A 26,172-nucleotide genomic window follows, 5' to 3' on the forward strand; every position below is an offset into this window, starting at 1 on the left:
GAAGCTGAAGTGCCGCAACTCAAACGCAAGGCTAAAGGCAAAACTGACGCAGCGGCCAGTAAAAAACAGAAAAAAGGTGATGCCTCTGTTGCCCAGGATCTTCCTCCTACTCAAGCGAAGGGATTTGAGAAAACCAAGGGTTTTACATCCAAGTTTTCCTCGTCTTCTTTGCCTCGAGGTGTGGGCAGTCCTCCAGTCCACACGAGGTATGGTGCTGCCACCTCATTTCTTCGCGCGACGGACCAGGGAAGCGGCGCTGCGCCTGCTGTTTCGTCTTCTCCAACAGGTATACTTTGTTTATATTTTGTGGTTTTATGAGCGTGGTTCCGATAGAGTTATTAATGAAGCTTTGTTCACTCAAATGTTTGTAGAGCCGGCAACGTTGGCGGCTCAACCTCAGGCGCAGCAAGGTGTCGAGGCTCCGCCTAAGGTTGTTTTGAAGTCCCCTGTTTTACCCTCGAAAAGGGGGAAAATGGACTTCATGGCGATGCTTAATTCGCGGACTGCGGTGCGCCAAGGTATTTATTGCGCTTTGATTGCCTGATTTTTTTTTTTTTTAGTTCCAAGTCATGAATCATTTCTCCTTGTTGGCTTTTTCGTAAGAATTATAGCTGGCACACAAGCTGCTGGTGGCACCGCTAGCGCTGGCGCCGTTAGTTCAGCTCCTGCTCCGACAAGTATTGAATCTCCCCTCATTGGGATCACTAAGGAGCAGGAGACTATTTTACGCGCTGATCTAACAGCGTCAAGACCTCCCTCACCTCCTCCTGCGCGCAGCCCTCCTCGTGAGACTGTTTTTGATTTTTCCAAGTCGCAGGAGAAGAGACCTGTTATAGAGGATGATGAGGAGGTCAATTTTGAAGATTCTGATGGTGGCCGCGTAAGCCCTATAGCGCCACGAGATTTCATGGCGCAGCCTTCTTCCCATTGGGCAGGCAGGAGCCCATCAGCTGGCGCTAACCTTTCTGCTGGTTCTCCGCAGGTATAAGTTTGTTTTGCTCCGCTGCGCAGACTTCCAAATTAGTGTTTAGATAACTAAAATGTTTTTTGCGTTGCTTTGTGTTTGTAGGGAGCCGATCACATATACCGCCCGAGCTGGAATATCACTGAAGAGAGCTCATTCCAATCCATGGGCGTATGTGAAGACTTTTGGGCTCACTCTGTTCCCCCAGCTGAAAGGAGGTTTCAAGAGGACCGCGCTCGCGTGGACTTGCTTAATGACCACCTTTTTGCTGGGTCTGTGTTCTTTGCTGCCTCCCAAGAGCTTCGCAATGATTATATAAAAGTGCGTGATGCCCTTGTGGAGGCCAAGCGAGAGGCTAAGGTTTCTGCTTGGAATCTTTCTGATGCCCGAGAGAGGGCTGAGAAACTCCAAGCAGAACTTAGCGAGAACCGGGCAAGTGCCAACGCTGCTTTTGTGAAGCGCGGGCATGAGCTGCAAGCTGCGCGGGAGAAGCTGCAGGCGGCAGAGGCAGACGCGGCCAAGTACGCGCGTCGAGCGCGTGACTTGGAGTTGGAAGCAGAGGCGCGTGACCAAACTATTGCGCAGGCAAATACTGACAAATCCTTATTGGAGAGCGAGGTTGCGCGCCTGAAGAAAGAGCTCGATGCTGCGCAAGCGGAAAAGAATGAAGCCTTGGCGGCAGCAGCGTCTGACAAAGAAGAGCTAAAACAAGCCAAGGAAACTGTTGAGTTGTTAAACTCTCAGATTCCTACTCTTGAGACGTCTGTTTCTTCCCTTGCGCAGGACCGTCAATGGCTAATTTCACAGGGTGTGACTCGTTGCGCTTATGCGATGAAATACTCAGACGAGTTTCAGACCCTTGTGATAGATTGTAATGCAGCGTCGCGCTTGGTGGGTCGAGCTGAAGGGTTTAAGGATGGCTATGAATATGGCATGATAAAGAAGAATCCATCCGACTATCCTTATCAGTTCGACGTTGTCTGCGCTGACATGGCTGAGGTGGGGGAGAAGTACCTGAATACTCCAATTCCCATCCTTGAGCAGGTATTTTAACCTTAATGAGTTTACTTGACTTATTTTCATAATCTTTTGTACTCATACTTTTCCTTGTGACTTTGCAGATAGCCGCGCTTGCTGACCAGCCCGATCTTGGCGCTTTAAAGAAATTACTTGATGAATGTGAAGGGACTGGTGGCAATGATGATGGCGCGGGCAACGCTACCTCTGCTAGCGGCTCTGGCGTGGCCAAAGGACCTACTCCTGACGCTATCATAATAGAAGACGACTATATTCAAGACGAACAGCTTGATTATGGTAAGTTTGGAGATGAGGAGCGGGCTGCGCCAGATGCTGAGGGAGGAAGTAATGATGAGGACGATGAAGAGGCTGATATTGATATAGAGACTTGAAAAGCCCTTCTTGTTTTTTTTTTTTTTTTTTTTGTAGTTTTTACCTCATCATTTGTAAATTTGTAAACTTCTATGTTTTGGAATTAAATTTTGTTTTTCCCTTATTCGCATCTTGCGCATTCCCAATTCATCTCTTTATATTGCATGCATGTGCTTGTTGAATATAACGTATGCTTACACATTGAAACTTGAACAAGGTTGTAAGGAAATTATTTTTGCTTAATCCTTAACAGTTGTCATATTTCAAGTTATTTTGCGATATTTTGAATATGCTGACACGTGCCTTGGCATTTCATTATTCCTCTTTTGCGCGACGTTATCGCGCATTTATTATAGGGAATTATGAATGAGTTTTTTTTTTTTTAGCCTTTACGTGTCAGTATGTGTTACTCTGATATCCATTATAATCCCATGCGCGACCTCGACCTGAGACCTTAACAACTATGCTTTGGCATGTGCTTTGCCTTAGCTGTGCTTAGGTATTTTTATGGTCCACCTACGCAATACGTAGGATGGATGCTATGAGTAATTTGAGCTAAGGCTCATATTATTGGGCTAAGGCCCTGAGCTAAGGCTCATATTGTTGGGCTAAGGCCTTGACGTTTTAGAGTTAAAACTCGTTAACGCGTTTGAGCTTGAAGCTCGCGCATGTATGTTTTACTTCGTTTTATTTTTAGTTTGATGTCAATACAATGTTGTCGTATTGCTCAAAATTAATAAAGGGAAGTGTGAAACATGTATGCAAAAGGTAATAGAACGCATATTAAGAAAAAATAGCGCGTATCATTATTCATAATGGCTTAAAAAGCGTTGATTACAAACTTAACAACTTTTACATGAAACATTTTCTGAGTTGTGCTGCGTTCCATGTGCGCGGGATCTTCTTTCCATTTAAATCTTTTAAAGCGTATGCGCCTTTTCCCAATTCTTCCGAGACTTGATAAGGTCCCTCCCAGTTGCGAGACATCTTTCCCGGGGGTATTGCGCGACTAGCTTCATTGTTCCGCAGGACAAAATCATTCTTCTTGAAGTGGCATTCTTTCACGCGCTGATTGTAATATTTTTCTAGTTTTTTCTTATATTTGGCTTCACTGATGATAGCCGCCTCTCTGCGCCCTTCAAGTAAGTTGAGATCCAACCTCCTTTCGCGCTCGTTATCCGTCTTACTCATCATGAGCACTCTATAGGATGGGCATCCAATCTCTGCTGGAATCATAGCCTCCGTTCCATAGGTTAGGCTAAACGGGGACTCGCCATTGCTGGTTTTGGTTAATGTCCTGTGCGCCCACAGGACATTAGGTAACTCTTCAACCCATGCATGGGACTCTCCCTTTAACCTTTTCTTCAGCCCATTTAGCAAACTTTGGTTCGCGCGCTCCACTTGGCCATTCCCTTGAGGGTGGTATACTGAAGTGAAGACCTGGTTGATGCGCAATTCCTTGAGCCAACTGGATATCTTCCTGTCAGTGAATTGTTTGCCATTGTCTCTCACGATTTCCATGGGCAGGCCAAAACGACATACGATGTGGCTCCAAATAAACTGCTTCATTGCCTCAGCTGTGATTTTTGCCAGTGGCTTGGCTTCAACCCATTTTGTGAAATAGTCTACTGCCACTACCAAAAACTTTACTCGCCCTGGCGCTTGCGGTAAGGGACTCACAATATCGATTGCCCACTTGTGGAAAGGCCATGCAGAGGTCACCGGAATCAAGTTGTTCTTTGGTCGCATGGTGTTTGGCGCATAGCTCTGACACGCTTTGCATTTTTGGATTTCTTTTAACGCGTCCAAGTACATGCCTGGCCAATAGTAACCTGCGTTCATTGCCTTGGCAACCACCATGCGCGAGCCAGCATGTATTCCACAGATTCCTTCGTGTATCTCTCTGATCACATAGCTTGCTTCTTAAGCGTCTAGGCATTTCATGAGCGGTCCAAGATAAGAGCGTCGATATAACGTACCATCAAGCAGTTCGTAGTTCTGCGACTTATGTCTTATCTTCCTCGCCTGTGCGCGATCATCTGGTACCTTTCCCTCCTTCAAGAATTCCATTATTGGAGTTATCCATGATGAAGGTGTTGTATGAATTACAAGGACAGGCTTCGCTCCCACTGACGGGTTGCTCATTACTTCCACCCTGACATCTTTGCCGAAATGATCGAAGCTGGTTGATGCCATTTTGCTTAGCGCGTCGGCGGACTTATTTGCACTGCGTGGAATGTGTATGATTCTGAAAAAGTCAAATTGTTCAGTGAGTTTCTTCGCCTGCTCTAGATACAGAGGCATGGTGTTCTCCTTGGCATCATAAAGGCCATTGACTTGTGCTGCTACCAGGTATGAATCTACATGAGCCTCTAGCTTTATAAGTCCGAACTTGTGCGCGATGCGCAAACCAGCCAGTAGGGCTTCATACTCAGCTTCATTGTTGGTGCTCTTGAAATCCAACCTGATTGCGTAGGTATATTCATGATTTTCTGGATCCACCAGTTTGAGGCCTGCGCCGGACCCTTCGTTGTTTGAAGCTCCATCAGTGAATAATCTCCAAACGTTTTCTTCATTATTGGCTTGCGGAGGGTCTACTTCGCGCTGAGCCTCTTCAACTTTTCCTTCAGGGATTTCTGCGATGAAATCAGCTAAAACTTGTCCCTTGATTGCTGGACGAGGCTTATAGGTGATCGTGTGCTCCCCTAATTCCAGCACCCATTTTGTCAGCCTTCCTGAGAGCGCGGGACGCCGCAAGACTTGCTGGATGTTGTAACCAGTCAGGACTTCAATAGGATGACCATTGAAATATCTGTGAAGCTTGCGCGACGCATGCGTTAGTGATAAAACTAACTTTTCTATGATGGTGTAGCGCGTCTCAGGATCTGTCAGCACCCGACTTACATAATAGATTGGTGTTTGGATTCCCTTGCGATCCACCAACAATACTGCGCCAATGGCGCGCTCTCCTGCTGACTGGTATAATGTTAAAGTTTCACCAGGTAGTGGAGCTGTGAGCGCAGGCAGATTTATCAGACATTCTTTTATCTCACTGAAAGCTTGCTCGGCCTCAGACGTCCACTTGAATTGACTTTTTTTTAAGCAATTTCTCAATGTGTTAATGAATGGGGTAGATTTGCTTGCATGGTTTGCTAGGAACCTGTTAATTGATACCAATCTACCATTCAACTTCTGAACTTCTTTCATGGTGGATGGTGAGGGCATGCTGAGGATAGCCTCCACCTTCTCTGGGTTCACCTTGAAACCATCCTTGGTGACCATTACGCCGAGAAATTTCCCTTCTTCCACGCCGAATGTGCATTTGCTCGGGTTGAGCTTCATGTTTACTTCCTCTAGGCGCCGAAGGGTTTCGTCGATGTCTTTGAGCATTTGTTTTTCCTCCCTGCTTTTAATCACCAAATCATCCACGTAGACTTCTAAGTTTTTCCCAATTTGCTCGTTGAAAACTGCAACCATGAGTCTCTGGTAAGTGGCTCCTGCATTCTTCAAACCAAAGGGCATTTTTGTGTAACAGAAAACACCCTTGTCAGTTCTGAAAGCAGTCTTGTCTTCATCCTGTGGTGCCATTTGAATTTGGTGATAGCCCTTATAGGCATCCAGGAAACATTTGAGCTTAAATGGCGCCACAGAGTCCACCTTCGCGTCAATGTTTGGGAGGGGGTAACAATCTTTTGGACACACTTTGTTGAGGTCCTTGAAATCAATGCACATTCTCCATGACCCATTGCTCTTCTTTACCATCACAGGATTGGCTACCCATGTTTGGTATCGTATTGGGCGAATGATATTTGCGCGCAGTAGATCTTCTACTTGCTCATTCATGGCATTTGCCTTCTCGTCTCCCATGACTCTTTTCTTTTGAGCGATTGGCTCTACAGACTTGAATGTGTTGAGAGAGTGCTGCGCCAGGTCTCGCAGAACCCCAGTCATATCAGAATGTTGCCACGCAAAGACTGACATATACGTTGTGAGCAATCTTTTCATTCTCACCCTTGTGTCATCTGATATCGTGGCTCCGATTGTGATTGTTTGTTCTGGGAATTTCGGGTTGAGAATCCATTCCTCTGGCGCGTTGTTTGCCACTGGAAGCTTCATTCTCCCCTCTCGAGGTGTACTTGTTACTGCGCATAAATGATCTCGATACACAAATGTTACTCCTGTTGGTGTTGGGAACCCCAACGCGCCGTGCGCTGGTGACGGTATGGCATTGAATTGGGCAATCGTTCCTCTACCCAAGATCATATTATGGCATGAAGTGGTGGGCAAGACCAAGAAGTTGACAATTTCAGCTCGCTTGTGCTTTTCATCCCCCATGGTCAGTTCGAATTGTATTAGACCTAGGGGGTGAATAATTTCGTTTGAGACACCCGAGATTGGTGCATTCACAACTTCGAGCCTTGCTTGGTCTGCTGGATCCAACTTCCTGAAACATTGCTCATACATGATGTCTGATTCACTACCGGTGTCCACCAGGACTTTTGACACCTCATAATGAGCGATGTGTGCAGTGATGACTAGGGGACTGCTGATAGACGGGCCTCCTCTGATTCTTGGGAAGATTACTTGTTGCTCGCGCCAATCCCCTTGGATTTGCGCGCTTCTCTTCCTCGATCCTTGCCTTTGCCTTCCCCCTTCAGCTACACAGATTCTTTTGAATTTTTTACTGGCTGAGGCTCCGTCTGGTTGTTCATTCTCTGGTCTTGGGTTTTTTACTAGGTGAGCCAACTTGCCTGATTTCACATCTTTTTCGATTGCATCCTTCAAATGATGGCATGCATCGGTGTTGTGCCCTTGGACTTGTGAAACTCACAATATTTGCCACTGTTTGGTGGTCCCTTATGGAGTAATGGCCTGGGGCTTTTAAACTGGACATTCTCTGTGCTTAACACTTGCGAAGGCGTTTTGGTGAGGGGAGTCCATATTCTTGGTAGAGGTCTATTAGGCTCTCTGCCGCCTTCCTTCTTGTCACCCTCTCCGCGATTAAGAATGTCTTTTTGGGGCTGGGGTGAACTTTGTTCCGCTTGCTTTTCTGCGGGAGAATAATTGGTTTGTTGCAACCTGAACCATACGGAGTTTTGTTTGCCCCTCCTTTCATTGTTGCGTGGTGCTTCTGTTTGATGCCCTCTATCTCTTGCTCTGTCTTGGGCAATTTGTTTTTCATTTCGCGCGAAGACTCGCGATGCTTCCATAAGCTTAGCCCAAGTGGTTGGCATTCCTTCTCTGCTCACGAGAGCTCTGCGGAGTTGATCACTGCGCGCACCTTGTATAAAGGCCACGCGCAAGAGTTGTTCAGTGATGCCTCCAATTGCAAGAGATTCCTGATTGAAACGAGTTATGTAGTCTTCAATGGTTTCATCATTCCTGCGCACGCAGTGCATGATGTCATCGGGGTCGCGCGTGTGTCTGCGCTGCTGTACAAAGTGAGCCTGGAACTTTTCCAGTAGCTCTTCGAACCCATCGATTTGTCCTGTCGACAAGCTTTAACCAGACACGCGCTGCGCCCGTGAGGCAGCGAGCAAACATGTGACACCATGTTGGCATCGTCCAGCTTTCTAGGTTTCTAGTGTTGTAAAAACCTTGTAAGAAATCATCTGGATCTGTTGTACCATCGTACTTGCCTAAACCGCTTGGCATCTTGGTTTTGTGTTGAATGGGAGCCTTCGCGATGCGCTCAGTGAATTTTGAATGTTTTACCAAGATGGCTGGCCTATATGGTGTGGTTACGTCCACTTGCTCTTTCGCTTGTGGGTTGTATGGTGTGTATAGATCCATATCAGCTTTGGCTCCAGGTGATATGTTCATGTGTGCGCGAAGCTGTGAACCTCCCGCATGAGTATCTCTCGTCTTCCTCATGCTGTGCACTTCTTCATCATCACTAATATCAGCGTGTTCGGTGTGAATAGAATGACCATCTTCCGGCGCGCGCGCCTTTTTTGTTGTTCTCTGAATGGTTTGTTTATCAAATGCGAGCCTTTGTGTTAAGTCGGCTAACTTTTTGTGTTTTACCAGCTCATTGTATTTGTCCATTAAACGCTGTTGCTCGTTTATGAGCCATTCTTTAGGGTCATTGGTTTCAACTTCCGGACCCATTGGTCCTTTTTGTTTTGTACCAGTTAGATTTTGGAACGTGAGATCGTCTGGAGGAGTTTCAGTCTGGCTATGAGGTGTTGTGTTGAAGGGATGGTTACTGGTGGTGCGCGCAGTGTCACGCGGCGCCCTCAGAACCTGATGTCCCTCATTAACATCCTCAAGCTCATTATCCTCCAGAACTTGATCATTGTTTCGAATACCAGAAACCATGGTGAAGATTTTCAGAGAGAGAACTGATGAAATAGTGGTTTTGTTGCCGTTGTAACAGGTGATGGCGCCAATGAAGAAGCGTGGATCGACTTACTAGTATTCGATCTACGTTCCTCGGGTATGAGTGTGCAATATCACCGATGGTTTTCCGAGACACGAGTTCTTCCACCTACAAAACGAGCAGCACCGTGAACTTACCCCTCAGAAAGGGACAGAGGGGTCCTCTTTGGGGTAACCCTCCGGTGTGAGAATAAGATATTGTAGGAGAAGATAATAATGTGAAAGTGAGTAAGGACTTAGAGTATATTTTCTTGCCTGGCTCCAACTGTGGAGGTGGTGTTGTATTTATAGTGTTAGGGTTTCCAATGATTGGGCTCAGACCCAATTAGGGCCTTTTTGGCCTCCTCCTATTGCTTCGTGCCACGTGTACTTAGGACACCTGGTGCTTTTTCATTGATTATTCTCTGACCAAGGTATTTTACCTGACCCATGTGCCATCACGTGGTGGCACATGGGTTTTGCTGAGTTGTCCACCCTTCATTGGCAGCTGTCAACATCAGCACATTCTTTATTCCTTAAAAGATACATTCTGGAAGGTTGTCTGATGAGTACAATCATGGTTGTCCTTGTCCTGATTTGGATTAGACTATTGTCTCATTTGTTGTGTTGTCCTTTATGCGCCTATCCCGGGGATGCGCAAGGTCTTCTCTTTATTCTCACGCGCAGATGTTTCATGCGCAGATGTGATATGCGTGAGCATGTGATGCGTAAGCATATGTAATATGCGTGAGCATGTGATATGCGCCACGCGCGAATGTGATATGCGTGAACATATGTGATGCGTGAGCATATGTAATATGCGTGAGCATGTGATATGCTCCACGCACGAATGTGATATGCGTGAGCATATGTGATGCGTGAGCATATGTGATATGCGCCACGCGCATAGGTTTTGGCTTTGTGTCCACGCGCATAGGTTTTGGCTTTGTGTCTTCATGACATCCTGATTTCAAGCCTCTTGTCTATATCTTGTGGGTTGACCCGCCCTGCTCGATATTAAGGCGGGTGCATACCTCTTCAGTGATCATGTGTTATTTGCAGACAGTCATTTAGTAAACATTAAAAGTGAGTAAAATAATAATAATAATAATAATAATAATAATAATAATAATAATAATAATAATAATAAATTAAGGACAGAAAAACAATGGCAATGCCTTCCTTGCATTCAAAAGCCAAAAAATGGCAATGTTGTTGTAGCAGGTTTTTTAAGATTGGCTCTACATATATCTACAACCAAACCCTTGAAACAAAGAGCCAGACAGACAGACGCAACGATTAAACACCATTTTTACAAGGACACAGATGACCTTTAACAAGTATCTGTTAGTCAAAGTCAATAACAAAAGAAGATATCTATCCCTTTTCATTCCTGCATCCATCCATCATTTGCATACCATCTTCAGCTTCTTCGCAGCTTGCGCAAACGCCACAATCACCTGCAACTCGTCCATCGTCTAAAAACAACACAAATCCCCATTAATAATAAAACATTATATAAAACGCAACCCGAAAATATGATTAATATCCGCTATACCTGTGACATGAAATGCCTTTGAACAATGTCAACAAGCTGCTCCTTTGACGGGTTAGGCATCGCACCCGCCTACAAATCATACAAACATTAATATACATAGTATATATTATATACATATGCGTAGCATATGCTATAACTTTGAATATTAATACTACTCACAAGATTAAAGTGACGCCAATATCTTCGCAAGGCAGCCATCTCTAGTTTGCTCAAATCAACCTTCTATGAACACAAATGACGCGTAAACATGTAAAAAAAAAGCTTAAAAAAGATAACAACTTTTCTTGTTGGAATGAATAAAGTTATACCACGGACCCACGAGAAGTGGTAAAAGAGGACTTAGGTTGTGAGTCACACGATAGAGACCGGCTAACAGTCTTGTTATGGGACGACCCGGTTGTAGATTTATGGGAACGGTGCCTTGATTGATGCGGCTTTTGGGTATCATCAGATGCTGAAAACATGGACAACACAATTATTTTCTGGGAACGGTGGGTCCGCTTTAATGGAATGCATAATAGAGTTTCTAGCAGTAGTAAAAAGATCAAGTACTACCATGTGGCTAAGGTATCCAATGTAAAAATTATGCAAAGATTCATCAATATCAAACTTATGATGTACAAAAAGACACTTTTGTCATTGGGAATTTATGATATCTTTACTTTGTAATTAAACTATTACTAAACTTAAATAATAATTTTTTGTGAGTAGACTTTGAAACGTCACTTACCGAGATCAGGCGCGAACCAGTGACCGTTTTCATGACCATTTTCAAACTCGAGATCGTCATCATCTTCGTTACCAGTAGGAGGTTCAAGCACACTTAACGCGTTCCTTTGTAACTTCACCTCTATGCCATTAGTGAGCACCTAAAATTTAATTAAAAAAAACATTATATAAAGTATAAAGTATAAACAATAAAAAAAACAAGATTTCGGGGATGCTACGGATACACACACCGAAAGTGCTATAAGAAACATCTGTATGTATAAACCCGCGTACAAAATCAAACCTTTCTTTTACAATTTATACTCAACCAAAAAGATAACAAATTTACAGGAATAAAGCAAAAATAACACCCAAAGTGTACGTCTAAAAGCACAAAAGGTGTAAAATGCATGTCTTGAAGCACAATAGGTGTGAAATGTGAATACTGATCAAACTATCAAAGTTTTGTGCAATTACAGCTAATTGTCACAGTCTTTCAACTTTTATAACAATTTTTAATGTATTACTAATGTTGGTTTAAAAAACACTGGATTGAAAAATTGTCTAACCACTATAGGATTAAACGTACGGAAAAAAAGGAGTAATATGTTCATAGAACATAATCATGAAGAACAAAGAACACTAATTTTCAACATTAAATAATTACATAAATCCAGAAAACCCCAATTCTGGATCACATGCAAGATACCCAAAATGCCAATAGAACTATAGAAGTCAATAACATAATATTATTTAATTAACACAAATCTTAAAAATTTGTTAAAAACTTAAAATCCTTAGATCCATTGGCTTGAAAGCTGAAAGTTGAAACCCACTTTCAAAATCATTTTTTTCATGAAAAAAAATCATATTTTTAATTAATCAAATTAAAATAATAATAATAATAATAATAATAATAATTAATTAATTAAGTACCAGCCAATGCCATCCACCTAGACCGACAGCTTTCTTGACGACACCTTGTAACCCAACAAGCACCGACTTCGTACGATTGTTTCCGGTCACAACAACCTTAGTGTGACGTGGCAGTACGGACAACTCTTCCTCACTACTATCTCCACCACCACCGCAGCTCGGAAACTGACCGGAATTAGAAAACCCACCACCAACATTATTATTATTATTAATATTATTATTAACATAACCCTCCATTAGCATTATCCGTACACACGATTAATATTACTAATGATAATAATTACCGATCAGAAATTGGTGGCATTTGTAGTGAAATAATAATAATAATAATAATAATAATAATAATAATAATAATAATAATAAAACTATAAAACTAATAATAATAATAATGATGACAAAATTTGAGGTTTAAGTTTCAGAGAGTGAGAAAACACATGAGAGAGAGTGTGTGTGTGTGAGTGTGTGTAAGTGTGTGTTGAATTAATTTTCGTTTTCTTTTTTGTTGTTCTTCTGAATCCCGACGAGGTGGGAAGGACGAATGAGGAGGTGACACGTGTGAGGCGAGATGGGTGGTTTTACGGTGGCGTGGAGCAATAATGCAATACCACTTACCGGTTTTCATGGTTTGTGTGTAGTATTTGCTTTTGACTCTTTGACTACTGTTGGTATACACTATAAAGGCAACGTAGTGGGGTCGGTGTGGAATTACTATACTGCCCCTTTTCGAGAAATAAATAAATAAATGTACTTTTATTGGAAATTGATTTTTATAATTTTATATGCTCGTTTATTGTATTTTATAAGAGTTTGATTTTTATAATTAAGTTGGTTGTGGCTAAATGATATAGCACTCACTTTACAAGTAAGAGGTATGGGGATCAAACCTCACTATCACTAACTTATATGTGAGATATGAGGGATGACCCTGGCTTGCCAGGGTTCGAGTCCTGATCTCACCCGGTTTTACCGGCTCCTCGCTGTCGTGCCGTTTGGCGGGCGTGGGAGTCGGGTTTTATCCGGTGAATCCCTCAACAGGTGGCCCGCTAGGGGCTCCGTCCGTCCGGAATAGTGGCCGGCTCGGGCTACTTTAGCCAATGGGGGCTGCGTAAGGGGTACCCGGCGTTACTTAGTTGGCCGTTCAAAAAAAAAAGTAAAATGTCATTTTTGTTCGTGTGATTTGGGAAATAATGCGAATTTAGTTTAAAAAAAAATTATTTTTTTATATGGACGTCCGCGATTTCCAATTCTTGCCAATTACATCCAAATCATTACCCTCGTTAAATTTAATCGTTAAGACAATGGTAGACATGTCTTTTCACTCTTTCTTTATTATAATTCTTATTTCAGTGAACTGTGGATTTCGTCCATGTGGTTTGTCCAAACCTGTGGCTTTAGTCCAGTAGTTCCAAGTTTGCAATTGTCGTTCTTATAGTTACATTTCACTTGTAATTAAACCTGAATTTAGTAACCCCGTTAAGTTTGGTCGTTAACCCATCTGTGTGCCCCTCACGTAACGACCGGTTTTGTCGTTTTTCTCCCCAAATAAACTTCAATCCTAATTCGCAAGCCCTCTAACGTGAGGGGCTAGGGTGTATTTAGGGGAAAACGAACAAAATTGCCCTTCTTGAGTTCATGTGAATGACACACTGATGGGTTTAACGACCAGACTTAACAAAATTAGTGAATTTGGGTTTAATCGCAAGTGAAATGAAACCATAGAGAAGAAAGTTGCAAATTTGAAACTACTGAACTAAAACCGTAAATTTGGATCAAACCATAAGGACGAAAACCGCAGTTTGCTGAAATAAATATTATAATAAAGAAAGAGCGAAAAGATATGTTTACCCGTAACTTAACGATTAAATTTAACGCGATTAGTGATTTGGATGTAATTGACAAGAACCGAAAACGTGGATGGTCCATATACAAAAAAACAAACTTTTTAAACTAAATTCGCATTATTTGCCAAACCATAATGACGAAAATAACATTTTACTCGTTTTTATTTTACACACATTTGTTTATTTTATTTTACTTTTTGATGGCGTAACTATGTTATTTTCTAGATGAAATAAAGTCAAAAACAAACAAAAAATAACAACTAGGCTACGTACAGAGAGAGAAGGCCAAATTATGCTTCCAAGGAGGAGACATAAAACAAGAAACGTATATAGATTTTTTTTTTATTTGAACGACCAACTAACTAACGTCGAATACTTCGTACGCGGCCCCTATTGGTCAAAGGTAGCCCGAGCCGGCCATTATTCCGGACGGACGAAGCCTCTAGCGGTCCACCCTATTGAGGGATCACCGAATAAAACCCGACCCCCACACCCGCCTAATGGCACGACAGCGAGGAGCCGGTAAAACCGGGTGAGATCAGAACTCGAACTCTGGCAAGCCAGGGTCATCCCTCATATCTCCCATATAAATTGGTGATAGTGAGGTTTGAACCCCTACCTCTCACTAGTAAAGTGAGTGCTCTACCATTAAACCACATCCAACTTATAACGTATATAGATATTAGGTGGATTTATTTCCTCCGGGAAAAGAGTTATAAATGTATATAGGGTTATAAAGAGTTTTTTACCAAAGTGGGGTATAAAGGAAAAGTATTTATCAATATAGATGATTTGAAAATTATTTATCAAAATAGGGTTTTTCCTAATAATTTTATCTTTTCTCCCACTCATTCTTATTAAATAAATTCATCATCATCATCGTACTCAGTATATCCCACCAATAGCAATGCTATGGTAGCGTCTGAGGAGGGTAAGATGTAGACAGCCTTACCTCTATCCCATAGGGATAGAGAGGCTGCTTCCGGTGAGACCCCCGGCTCGATAGTAGTTTTGAATCAAGCCTTGGACATAAGACACATAACACTCAATCATCGGGACACCGGCTGATTGGTGCATGTGCCCTTGTCTTTCGGCTATCAACGCCACCACATGATGCCTGATTAACCTTCCGCCACTTTTAACGTAATTTTCACGTGATTAGTAAAATAACGTCAAAATTAGTGCAATTTTACTTTTGCCCACCCAAGGGTTCACACATATATACATTATATGTGCGCACCGCAAGCAGGGCGTATTCTTATTAAATAAATTGATTTCTATTATAAACTTTGTATAAAAATCATAAATAAAAAAATGATTTAAATAAAATACACCCTTTTTTTTCATTTCGTTTAAACCAAAACTACTAAAAAAAAATGTGTCTGGAATTTTCCAGCATTTACGTTATGTTGTATTAAAATCGATTTAAAAGAAAAGGTATTTTTCTTATTCTCTTCGCTTTTAATTTCTTTATTATTGTTATTTTTATGATTTTCTTTAAGTTATTTATATAGGAGTCTTTAATAACTAATTTGAACATACTATCGATATTGGTAATGATGTTTACTCGGAATCAGTTTGGTTCGATTTTTCATCGTACAGATAAATTACTGACAATCGTGTAGCTTATGATACAAAAAATGCTCTAGTTCGAATACATTTTTTCATTCAACAAAATTTAAATGGAGATGTAAGTTATTTTTTCATGTATGTTCTTTATAGAAAAAGTTGAAAATGAAATTTAAAAGCAAAAAATAAAACATAAAAAATTGAAACATTGGTCTAGAACATAAAACAATTCCGAACTCATTTTAAAAAAAAAAAAACTCATTTGATAACAAATAAACAAATATATGAATACAAGAAACAGTTTACAAGAACATCTTTTCAACAAAATAAAAAAAAACTCATTTGATAATAAATAAATAAAAATATGAATATATGAAACATTTTATAAGAATATTTTTTTAATCGAAATGAAAAACAACAATATAAAAGTTGAATTTTATTTTAACCCATGTTTTTTAACATTTTCCAAACTCGTTTATATATGTTTTTTATATAGAAATTGTTAATAGAAATTAATTATTCAATAAGAATGGAAGTGAGAAAAGATAAATTTATAAAGGAAAACCTATTTTGGTAAATAGTTTTCATATCACACATATTGGTAAATATTTTTCCTCTCTCTCCCATTTTAGTAAAAAACTCGGGTTATACACATGAGATTTTGAGATAGTCTCCGACCCAAATCTAAAAAGATATTGGTGAGTGCTAAGTTGAATGAAATATTGTTTTTCCACTTATTTTTAAAATTAATAATTTTTTTTATAAGTCTTATGTACTTCAAAACCCTTTTTAAACGTATAATAAACACTGGTTATCCGAGTACACCCATTGGTAAAAAGTCAAACATAACCACGATTGTAGTCAGCGTTGGTGATCTTCACATTTATCATATTATAGTTCTGGTGTAAACGAGCTGAGTCGAGCTCAATCAAAGTTTTGTAGGATTGAATTGAATTTTAAAATTTGAAGTTAAAAACTAAAATAATAATATAACACAAAACTAAAAATTACAAACAACAATTATCCTATAAATAAAATTCAAAAATAATTATTTTAAAAATTAAACTAAACGTAAAGGTCATGCTTAACTCTATCTATGTCACATAATTTTTGATGGCTTGCTATTTAGGTTGTTCGGTATACCTCGTGCAAGGAGGATGGCGGGTAGTCTCACATGGAAGTTGATATGATTTCTCTCACACGAGGTGTCTCTCTGAAACCCCCTAGTCATGAATGACCTGGGCATAATGACCATCGTCATATTCGAACTATAACAGTTTCGATGGACAGTCACTCACTTTTGGTAGTTATACGATTCCAGAAGATGATCTGGAATTGGGTCAATTACGTTTATCAAAAGGTGACAATCGAGTGGTTGTACCAACCGAAAGTCATCTGCGTATTATTGTAACATCTGCTAATGTACTTCATAGTTGGGTCGTACCTTTCTCTTGTGTAAAATGTGATGTTGTACCTGGTCGTTTAAACCAAATCTCTATTTCGGTACAACGAGGAGTTTACTATGGTCAGCCTCTCATTTGAGGGTTAACCAATCATTTTTTTTCCTTTTTCTATTATCATTTTTAATTATTTTTATTATTAAATAATGGAATGATGGAAAATGATGTGTTTCCTGTTGAATTGTGATGTTGAATGATGGGCGAGAGACTGACGTGATGAATAAGTGGAATGGTGTTGAGGGTTGTATACCCTTAGCCTCATGTGTGGTTCGGCAAGTTAATATTGGAGAATAACCCTATTGAAATCAAGAACATTCTTGGTGGTAGTAAGGTGTTAAGTTTCTAAGAATAAAATATAGATAAAAATTTGTGGCTATATATTGGTCTAGATGGAGACGGTTGATATTGTAAGTTGGATTGTTGTTTGTTTTCACGGTCCCTGCTACCTTGACCTTCTCAATAGACGGTGTTTAGTTGTGGTCTTTAATGAAATTTACTGATAAAAAAATAGAAAAAAAAATGTTGTTTGTGGTTCATGTATACTGAGGAAGAACATTTATTTTATTATTCTAGTTGAAAGTAAGTCCCCGTTAGTCGTTGAATGGTCCCAACAATTGTTTATTTTTAACATGTTGATATATGACAAGTCCCTCAACAACTTAGGCTTTGCTTTTGCGTTGCTTCTGTTGCAATTGGATGATTCATTTCACAAACATTAATTACTTGGTCATATATTAATACCGATTCCATAACCCTCAATGTTTAGAAGAGCTATTCGATATGGCACGATAACTAGTTCTTGCTAGTTATCTCAACCACACAGCCTTACTAAGGTTGAAAGTAGTTGTATGAGCGTTAAGATATGCTATAGTCCCCCAAAGCATATGCTTAAGCTATAGGGTATACACCACATTTGTTCCAACATGGCATGTATGGTCTTACTGAAACATTGTGCCCCCACCGATGGCCGCTAATAACACGGTCTCTCTGAGCTAGACCGCAGAGAGTGCCAGAGACCACGTCCAATAATTTCATTTTCCCTTTTCTTTTGTCATTTCTTATCAATTTCTTTTTGTATGTAAATAATAATAATAAATAGAATATAATATAGATTAAATGATGGGGTTGGAAAAAGTTAATGTGACGAATTACCCAGAATGACGAAGAGTGTGGAATATAATACATATCCTTATGTTCTCTTTGGTTCTTAGATATTATAGATCTTAGTTGATCACTTTCACTTCGTTTAATCTATTACAACGTGCCATGTTCGTATAAGAACGATTAGTTGTTTCCTATACAAGGAGTGCTCCTCATAAGCGGATTTCATAAGTTAGTCATCAAGCAAACCACTCATCCCTTGCGCTTTTAGTCGTGTGCTGGTTTCAATGAAATTATTCACTTAGTTTTGATGATGTGCTAGTGAGAATCTAGTTATGAATCAGATGCAGGCTCATTGAAATTATTCATCAGAGGTTGTTTAGCAATCTAATGTTGAATCAATAAGATGTCTGACTGATTAAAAGGTAACATCTAAATTATTCAGAATGTCTATAAAATTTAACTATTAAGAGACTCCAAAATACGTTAAGAGGGTGTAACCAAACACACTCTACATCTAATTGATTCAGAGGTTACCTCTTAATTTCATTAATAGACTACCAAATATCTAATTAATAGCTAATGGAGCCTCTTAAAACTCTATGTCGTGTGCGCGTTGGGGGCGACATTAGATTGCCAGGCGACATTAGATTGCCAAACAACGCTGAGCCATTAAGGACTTTAAAGCCCATGTACACCATGTTGGGGCTTCTTCTTTCTTTTTTTTTGAAGGGCACGTAGGGACTTTAAACTACAACGAAGTTTTAAATCTCTGTTTTTTATGACGTGGAGGTCGGTAAAGTTCCTTCATTACACATAGTCTAACTGGTAAGTTTCAGAAACAAACTAAACTATTTAAAGACTACCTCTTAATCAATCAAACTTTTTAATAATTTATCACAATATTGTCAAACATCCCCTCAAGGCCTCAATAAACTTCGATTATTATTCACGAGCTATTTATAGAAGCTGTTAAGTTCATATATTACAAAGTCTACAACTATTAACGTTCTTAAGTATTTAATGTCTTACTGTAGCTTACTAAACAAATATATACTGAAAACGTTCTAAGTGAAATTTAAGCTAGGAAATACGATTGCATTTCCCATTTTTGTAAATAATGAAAATAGTTATCTTTTAGCCTTTAAAAAGCAAAATGGCATTTTCGTAGTTAAATATAAAAATAGGGGCATTGGGGAATACAGAACCACCACAGTGTATTTCAAACGTGGGTCCGCCTGTCGGCGTGCAACTGTTTCCCTATTGACGTAACAGTACTTTACATTTGCATGAAATGCATATAAATCCTTCAAGTTTATTTTAATTACGTTTTTAACCTCATGTTTTTTGTTCATATTTCATTTTTATTTGTATCAAACTAATGTTTTACCCAACGCGTTGCACCGGACAGATCGGTAAAACTCGTGCGGTGATAAAACATGAGCGTTGTCGATCCCGAGCGTTGAAGCGTTAATTTGACGCGAATTCGAACGGTTTCGGTTACATGCGTTATGATACCCAAACTAAACCAAAAAGTATATGAAAATGGTGGCGGACCAATGGATTGGCGCTGGTTGATCAAACACGGGTGTCGGTTAGGCCTGAGCGTTGGGCGATCCCGAACGTTTAAGTAGTAAGTCTACGCAAATTCAGTTGGTTTCGTCACGTTCGTTACTGAACTCGAACTAAAACAAAAAAACAAATGCCTCGGTTTCCTTACATTCGTTACGTTAACATAACCGAAACAAAACGCGTTAACTCTACGTGAATTCGATCGGTTTTCGTCACATTCATTATGATACCAGAACTATAAAAAAATTGGCATTCGGTTAATTTTCGTTACGATACCGAAATTAAAACGAAAAAAAATGTCTTGGCCAATATGGTACCCTCAAGTGGCCCAATCAGGGGTTGACTTCTCAATTATATTATGTAATAATTTCCATGTAAGTCTAGCAAAATCATTTTAATAAATAAAAGGATTAGAAAGAAATCGAAAGTAGCATATGAACTTATTGAATTTTTCATTATTAAGCCTAGGCTTACAAATTCTTCTTTTTTATTGTTGTATTTTATGGTTTACCTTTTTAGAAAGTTTAATCATGAAATAAAGATTACCAATATCAAATCGTTGAGTGCTATAGTACCAATTGAAATGTTATTGCTATGTAACAAAAGAGTTTCTAACCTAGTAAAATGTAATATACAGGTCTCTCGTTACATTTCGCGAGAACTTTATAGTTTTACAACAATATTTGATTCACATAAGCATACAATATCTTATTGTATATCAACTCATAAACAAACAAATGGTATTGAATTGTCTTTTTCTTAGGAATTCAAAAGTACCAGATATGGTAAAAAAAAAAACATTAATGGCTCCATGGATAAAATGTTTTACTAATAGTATGATGTTTACGTGTTTTTTAGCCTCAACGTGTAATCGTGTGTGTTGATTGTGATTTGGTCCCCGTTATTTTGAGTCTTGGTTGTCTTTTCATATCATATCAAATTAGTTATAAAGTCTTTGATTCAACAATAACCTTTATTTCATATTGGATACTTTAACTTGAATATTTTGGCTTCAAGTCACATTAGGCTTACATATTTTAGTGGTTTTAAATAAATAAAAAAGAATTATACTTGTAATTACAGTTTACTATTTTTAAAGTTTTGGCACAAAAGTATTAAGCATTTACCATTTTTCTCTCAACTTTAATTACAAACTTTGGTTTGTTAGATTTTCATCATAAAGGTTTTACATATATGCTTTTGGCAGTTCGAGTCCGCTTATCTTCAACTCGTGAACTTAACCAATACTAGGCTATATGATAGCACCCAATTTTTTCAATTTGGTGGTTCGATCTATGATTTATTTTGGCCTTTCAACTTTTGTATCATATATTTACTTTTTGGCCAATTAGTTTTGGTAATAAACTTTTGCTCTTTCAACTCACATTTTTACTTTTTTGGCTCTCAACTTTAATAATGAAACTTTTGCGACAAAACCTTTACCATAATGAATTGAACCGATACCGACTGACTTCCTAACGCAACGTACGATTACTTTTGAACATTTAATGCATTTAGTTTGTTCTGCCGCAACACACATGTAGAAATACTTGTTCTATGTAAAAACCTCACTTATTTACAAACAAACGAATATCATAAACAATGGCAGACCTTCACTAAGTATAGGGACCAGTGACACAATGTGAAATATTTTTAAGAGATATATTTGTTAAAATCTCGACCGACACCTATGAAATTTTGACACATATCCTCTTTCAATCCATATGAAATATTATTCGGGATCCACCACTGATCATAAAGGTGTACTTGTCATATTTTCTCATCCCTTCCCCATGCATTCTCTCTAGCGCATTGTTTATTTTTTTACTCCACCTCTAATCATTCAAACCATAGAATGCTTATCCTTCTCATCCTTCAAGCATTTCAATTTTTCAGGTTGTAATTAAATTTGATTGTCATATATTACCAATAGTTCACAAAATATTATCAACGCACACACCTTGGGTGGGATTAAATTAGGGACAATGCAATGGGTGGAGCGTAATCTCACTCGACACCGCGAGTCTACATGAGACATGTCCTCCCACCCGATCAGGCCCGCCTCCTATCCCCTAGTGCTAAAATTTTGAAAGGAATGCATACAAAAAAGGAAATCTAAACCATATATGTCACAATCAAACCAAGCTAATAATACCACTATTGTATAAGTGTACATTTAATGCATTAGCAGTTTAACACCAATATTTTACAAAAAGTAAATGAACTACGATCATAGTATTAAATGAATTGAAGCATTTGTATAGTCTTTTTCAACAAAATGCTTAAAATGATTTTTGGTTTTGTGACACTAAATGATTAAAATTTTGTATTTCATTTTGTAAGTCTAATGCAAACTTAACATATGTAATATTAAAAAAATATCTGATTTTTTCGTTGATATATAAACATAAGTGGATTTTATGGTGTCTGTATCCTAGATTAAGAATTTATATAAAATGGGACAAAATAGCAACTGTTATATAATATTATATAGAGAATTAAAGATTTGTGTATGGATAAAGACAATAGGGTAGTGAAGAAACACTAAGTGACCCCGGGCAGATTATAGGTAATCTGGGGGCTAAGTAATGTTTCCCACGAAGGTTAGGTCCAGCAGAGTAAGTTGTACTTCAGGGAACCTGCAAAACAGACACCGTAAGCTCGTCACTGAGAAGGGGGGGGCTCCTCCTTGTGACCACCCTCCGGCGTGAGAATCAGTCTATATTGCTCTTTGAATATAAAAGTATATGAATACTATTAGAGCAGTTATCAAGTAAGTTATACGAGATAGTAGATGATAAAATGATAATACCATTTGCTGTCTTTTATAGCCGAAGGTGGGTATCCAAGGGGTTTAGCCGGCCCAACACGTTACCAACTGTAACCTATGCACGTGCCCTGCCTGTGAGTGGTGGACAGGTAGCGTCTGACATAGAGCAGGCGTGCCGTGCACTCTTCGTCTTCTACCAACTGCAGGCTAGGCACGTGCTCTGGCAGGAGTTGGTGAGCAGGCGGCGGCTATTGGTCACAGTGCAGTGGCGTGCTGTCTGCCACGCTGCTGTCAGTGAGCTGTCGCATTCTTGGTCAGATCTTTTGTCTTTACCTCGTCAGGTATCACGCAAAAGATCCTCCATCATACGGACTGGCCCATTTTGGCGGGAGTTTTCCCCCTCCCGCCTTTGCTCATTCTTTCAGGTGACACTGTATTTGTAAGTGTTAAGCCATATGCGTGTAGCTATGCTGTGCGGGTAGCCTTCCCTGATGGCTTGTATCCGCAACTGCGGGAACAGGCGGGTTACTTTACCATTGGGAGGCTTTTCCCTGCGTATGCAGCTTGCATACTGCGCGTAGGCTTCTCTGAGCATGGTGGGTCCTGCGGGAGTAGATGGTCTTTGCGCAGACATCCCTGTTCAAGGTGAGTCATGCGGGACCAACTGAGCCCTGCTGGGACCTACCTCTTCAAGTCCCCCCAGTCCAATGTTCTTCTCGTGAATGTCTAATAAAGTGAGGTGAACTTTTGGACTTAAGCAAAGGGTTTTGAAAAGGGGTTTTTGTAAGGTTTTCCATGGGGGTTCTTCCCGCGGAAGTCCTTGTCACTTGCAGAAATTCCCGAGTTTCCTGCTTGGTCTTTGGGTATGATGCGGGTAGGTCTGTAACCTCCTCGCAAGTCAGGAGCACTGAGTCTTAGTTGTGCGGATTCTCCCTGTGGTTCTGGTAGGTTTTGAACATAATGATCAATTATGTTTAAACCACCAATTCCATCTTGGAGCCTCAAACAACGTAGTACTCGATGTTCCCGCTATGCGGGGATGTTATTTCCGCTTCCGCAAGCATTGCCCAGAAGATCCTTCTTGGTTTCAATTCTCAGCGGGTGCTATGTATGTGAAGGGTTTTGCCTTTACACTGTACCCGCACCCGTCTTACGGTTACTTTACTTCCAAGGTATTCCTGGCGTCCATTCCCTGCGGGTGCTAGGTATGTGAAGGGTTTTGCCTTTACACTGTACCCGCACCCGTCTTATGGTTACTTGGTTGCCAAATATTTTGGCTTCAATTCCCTGCGGGTGTTAGGTATGTGAAGGGTTTTGCCTTTACACTGTACCCACACCCGGCTTATGGTTACTTGTTTGCCAAGGTAAGGGGTATTTTCCCGCTTACTTTTTTGAACCTTAAGTCTTCAAATTTTTAAATTTTGAAATTTGAAGGGTTGGTGGATGGATAACAACCCAATACCTCAAACGTCGTGCGACGGTTTCTTCTGACTGTGTCAGGACGTGCCAGAAGTTATGGCGACATGACATTATGTGGTCATTCCAGTTACTTTTTCAGGCGCGTGGGCACGGGATTTCGGGCGCGTGGCCGCGAAATCTCTGGCACACGTCCTTTTGACAGTTGTTGCCAGTTTGTTTTTGCCACGCGTCATAGTGTCATTGCACCTTTGCTTTCTCTCTCTTCCGTATTAAATGCATCGCATTAATTGCGATTACTATATAAAGGCGGAGAAGGTTATTTGCAATTCACACTTTCCACTTTCATCTCTTCTTCTCAAGTAATTTCCGGCGAATTTCTTTTTCAGTAAAGCATTATTCCGAAATCTCTTCTTTCTTCCACCATGTCTTCTCACGATGCTGATGATCAGAAGACTGCTGGTGAATGCCAGTGTTCTCTTCCTGCCGAGCTGTACCAGTATATCGTCAGGAAGTTCATGCTCGAGTCTCTCGAGCCTGAGTTTCCTGAGCCCCACCATACTGTGTACGATGCCCCAAGTGGCAAGATCGGGGTTTATGCTGCATTCTTTGTCTACGGGAACCTTAGGTTTCCGTTGACAAAGTTTGTGTACCGTGTCTTAGAGAGGCACGGTGTGCACCTGACAGAGGTGCACCCCATGGCTATTGCCAAGGTCCGGCACTTTGAGTGGGTGTGCCGGATACTGGGCCTTGAGCCCCTCGTTGACCGCCTGATGACCTTCTATACTTGGAGGTGCATCCAGGGGTGGTACACTCTTACAACCCGTATCAAGGGTTTAAAGATTTGTACCACCGAGCGGAGTCTTCGCTCATGGAGAAGAGAGTTCTTCTTCATATCCGCTCGAGCCATCCCCATTGCCATGAAGTTCAAGAATGGCCAGCCGCTTCCGAACCTTCCCGCCATCAACTACGAGGAGGCGGAATGGTTCGCGAAGATATCCCGGGTCCAGTCCCCGGTTTTCCGTTTTCCCGAGTCGGCGATGGTGATGCTGGGGATGAGCCGGGTGTGGAAGGCGGCGAATGCGGATAAGGTTCCGATCGTCCTTGAATATGGTTCGAATTCTACCCCTTATGGTATGTCTTGTTTCTTTTTGCTGACTACGATTTTTTCTAACTCTTGTTTATATCAGAGGGTAACGATCTTCAGTCGCTCCTGAATCCGCGGGAGGAAGATGGTCCTGCGCGGATGGGTACTCGTGCTCTGGACGAGAACGAGTTGCCCATCTTAGAGCAGACCGCGGGTCGGTTCGTGGAGGTTTACCCGCCAGGCCAAGAGATCCTGAGCCACCGACGGCCAGGTAAGCCTATCTTCTACCCTCCACCTCTCAATGCTGTGCCTGCTGCTGGAGTTCATGACATTTCTTCTTCTGAGGAATCCGCAGAAGGTCCTCCACTGGTGCGGAAGAAAAAGGCTGCCGTCGGGAAAGGCAAGGAGAAGGTGGCCTCTACGGCCGACCCGGTAGTCCTATCTGACTCGGAGTCAGATAATGCAGAGGTGGCGGGGAAGCCCGGTGGTGAAGAGACCACCGTTCCGGAGGCTGCAGGTGTTACCTCCGGGGAGGCAGCGACGACGACGGTTACCGGTGTTAAGAGGCCGGCTCCATCGGGTTCGCCCCCGCTCGTCCGTGCGTTCAAGCTCAAGAGACCCCGTAAGTACCCCCATAATTCTTGTCTAGATTTGTTTCGAATAAATTTCTAACACTTTTGCTCGTGTAGGTGCGGATGTTGACGCATTCCAGGGTGAAGTTGGAGCAAGTATTCCCCCGCCAATGACGGTAGGCTCGGTCAGCCTTCCCGAGGCGTCGACCCAGGCGTCTACGCCTGCTTCCGCTGGTTCCAGCCTTCCTGAGGCTGTTCCAGCTGAGAAGGTGTCTCCGCCGGCCGTGAGTGCAATTTTTACAGCATCTTTCACGGAGCCGGCGGTTACTGTTGCTGAGGGGGCGGCGCCAACAATGGCTACCACGGCGGCTGCCACTATACCTGCGCCACCGGCACCGACGGCCGGACCATCAGGTACGCGCCGGGCTTCCCGTCGATCTATGCCACCTTCCCGTCTGCCTGACCTGTTGGATGGACTTCCTTTAGGTTCAGGTGATGGGTTTGGCGGCTATCGGCCTGTTATTGACCCTACAGGTACGTAGGGTTCTTTTTCCTTTGTATATTTTTGTCATCTTTTCCTAACTGCCTTTGTTTCTTTTGCAGTGTCGGATTCCAATGAAGTGTATGTTCCAAGATGGAACATACGCCGAGGAACAACCCTTCGCACCCCTGTGGAGTGCGTGGACTGGGCTCGCCACGCTGCTCCACATGGTGCGTTGGGGGAAGCCATGGCTAGCTACCAAGAGGGTAGGCTAACCAATGAGCTTCGGGTTCTCCAGGCCCGAACGCAGCCCCGCGTCGAGCTGCTTTGTCGTGAAAACGACAAGTTAAAAGCAGCTCGCGCCAAAGATGTATCTGAAGCGCGGGCT

The 26,172-nt window shown here is 41.2% G+C and overlaps 1 protein-coding gene across 3 annotated transcripts; it reads right to left on the minus strand.

Moving 5' to 3' along the window:
• Positions 1 to 9,874: 9,874 nt before the first annotated feature.
• Positions 9,875 to 12,272, minus strand: LOC143569963 (uncharacterized). 3 transcript variants are annotated; one of them, XM_077055744.1, is made up of 6 exons: positions 11,916 to 12,272; positions 11,002 to 11,140; positions 10,580 to 10,725; positions 10,431 to 10,490; positions 10,272 to 10,340; positions 9,875 to 10,191 (listed from the first exon to the last, which is right to left on the minus strand). In XM_077055744.1, exons 1-6 carry the CDS (start codon positions 12,156 to 12,158, stop codon positions 10,120 to 10,122), a joined length of 729 nt encoding a protein of 242 aa, XP_076911859.1. In that variant the 5' UTR covers positions 12,159 to 12,272; the 3' UTR covers positions 9,875 to 10,119. The 3 variants fall into 3 exon arrangements, with proteins under 3 accessions (XP_076911859.1, XP_076911860.1, XP_076911858.1); XM_077055745.1 differs by having other exon boundaries at positions 9,875 to 10,173; positions 10,431 to 10,493; XM_077055743.1 differs by having other exon boundaries at positions 10,431 to 10,493.
• Positions 12,273 to 26,172: the final 13,900 nt, after the last annotated feature.

This window comes from Bidens hawaiensis, unplaced genomic scaffold, assembly GCF_021521415.1.
Source record: "Bidens hawaiensis isolate Kalapana, Puna unplaced genomic scaffold, B.hawaiensis_p1.1 tig00024809_1, whole genome shotgun sequence".
NCBI lineage: Eukaryota > Viridiplantae > Streptophyta > Magnoliopsida > Asterales > Asteraceae > Bidens > Bidens hawaiensis.

Coding starts and splice junctions, on each gene's coding strand:
- LOC143569963 (XM_077055743.1), bottom strand. CDS start 12,158: ATGCTAATGGAGGGTTATGTTAATAATAATATTAATAATAATAATAAT. Junction 10,726..11,001: donor CTGGTTCGCGCCTGATCTCG/GTAAGTGACGTT, acceptor CCATGTTTTCAG/CATCTGATGATACCCAAAAG. Junction 10,192..10,271: donor AAAGGCATTTCATGTCACAG/GTATAGCGGATA, acceptor TGTTGTTTTTAG/ACGATGGACGAGTTGCAGGT.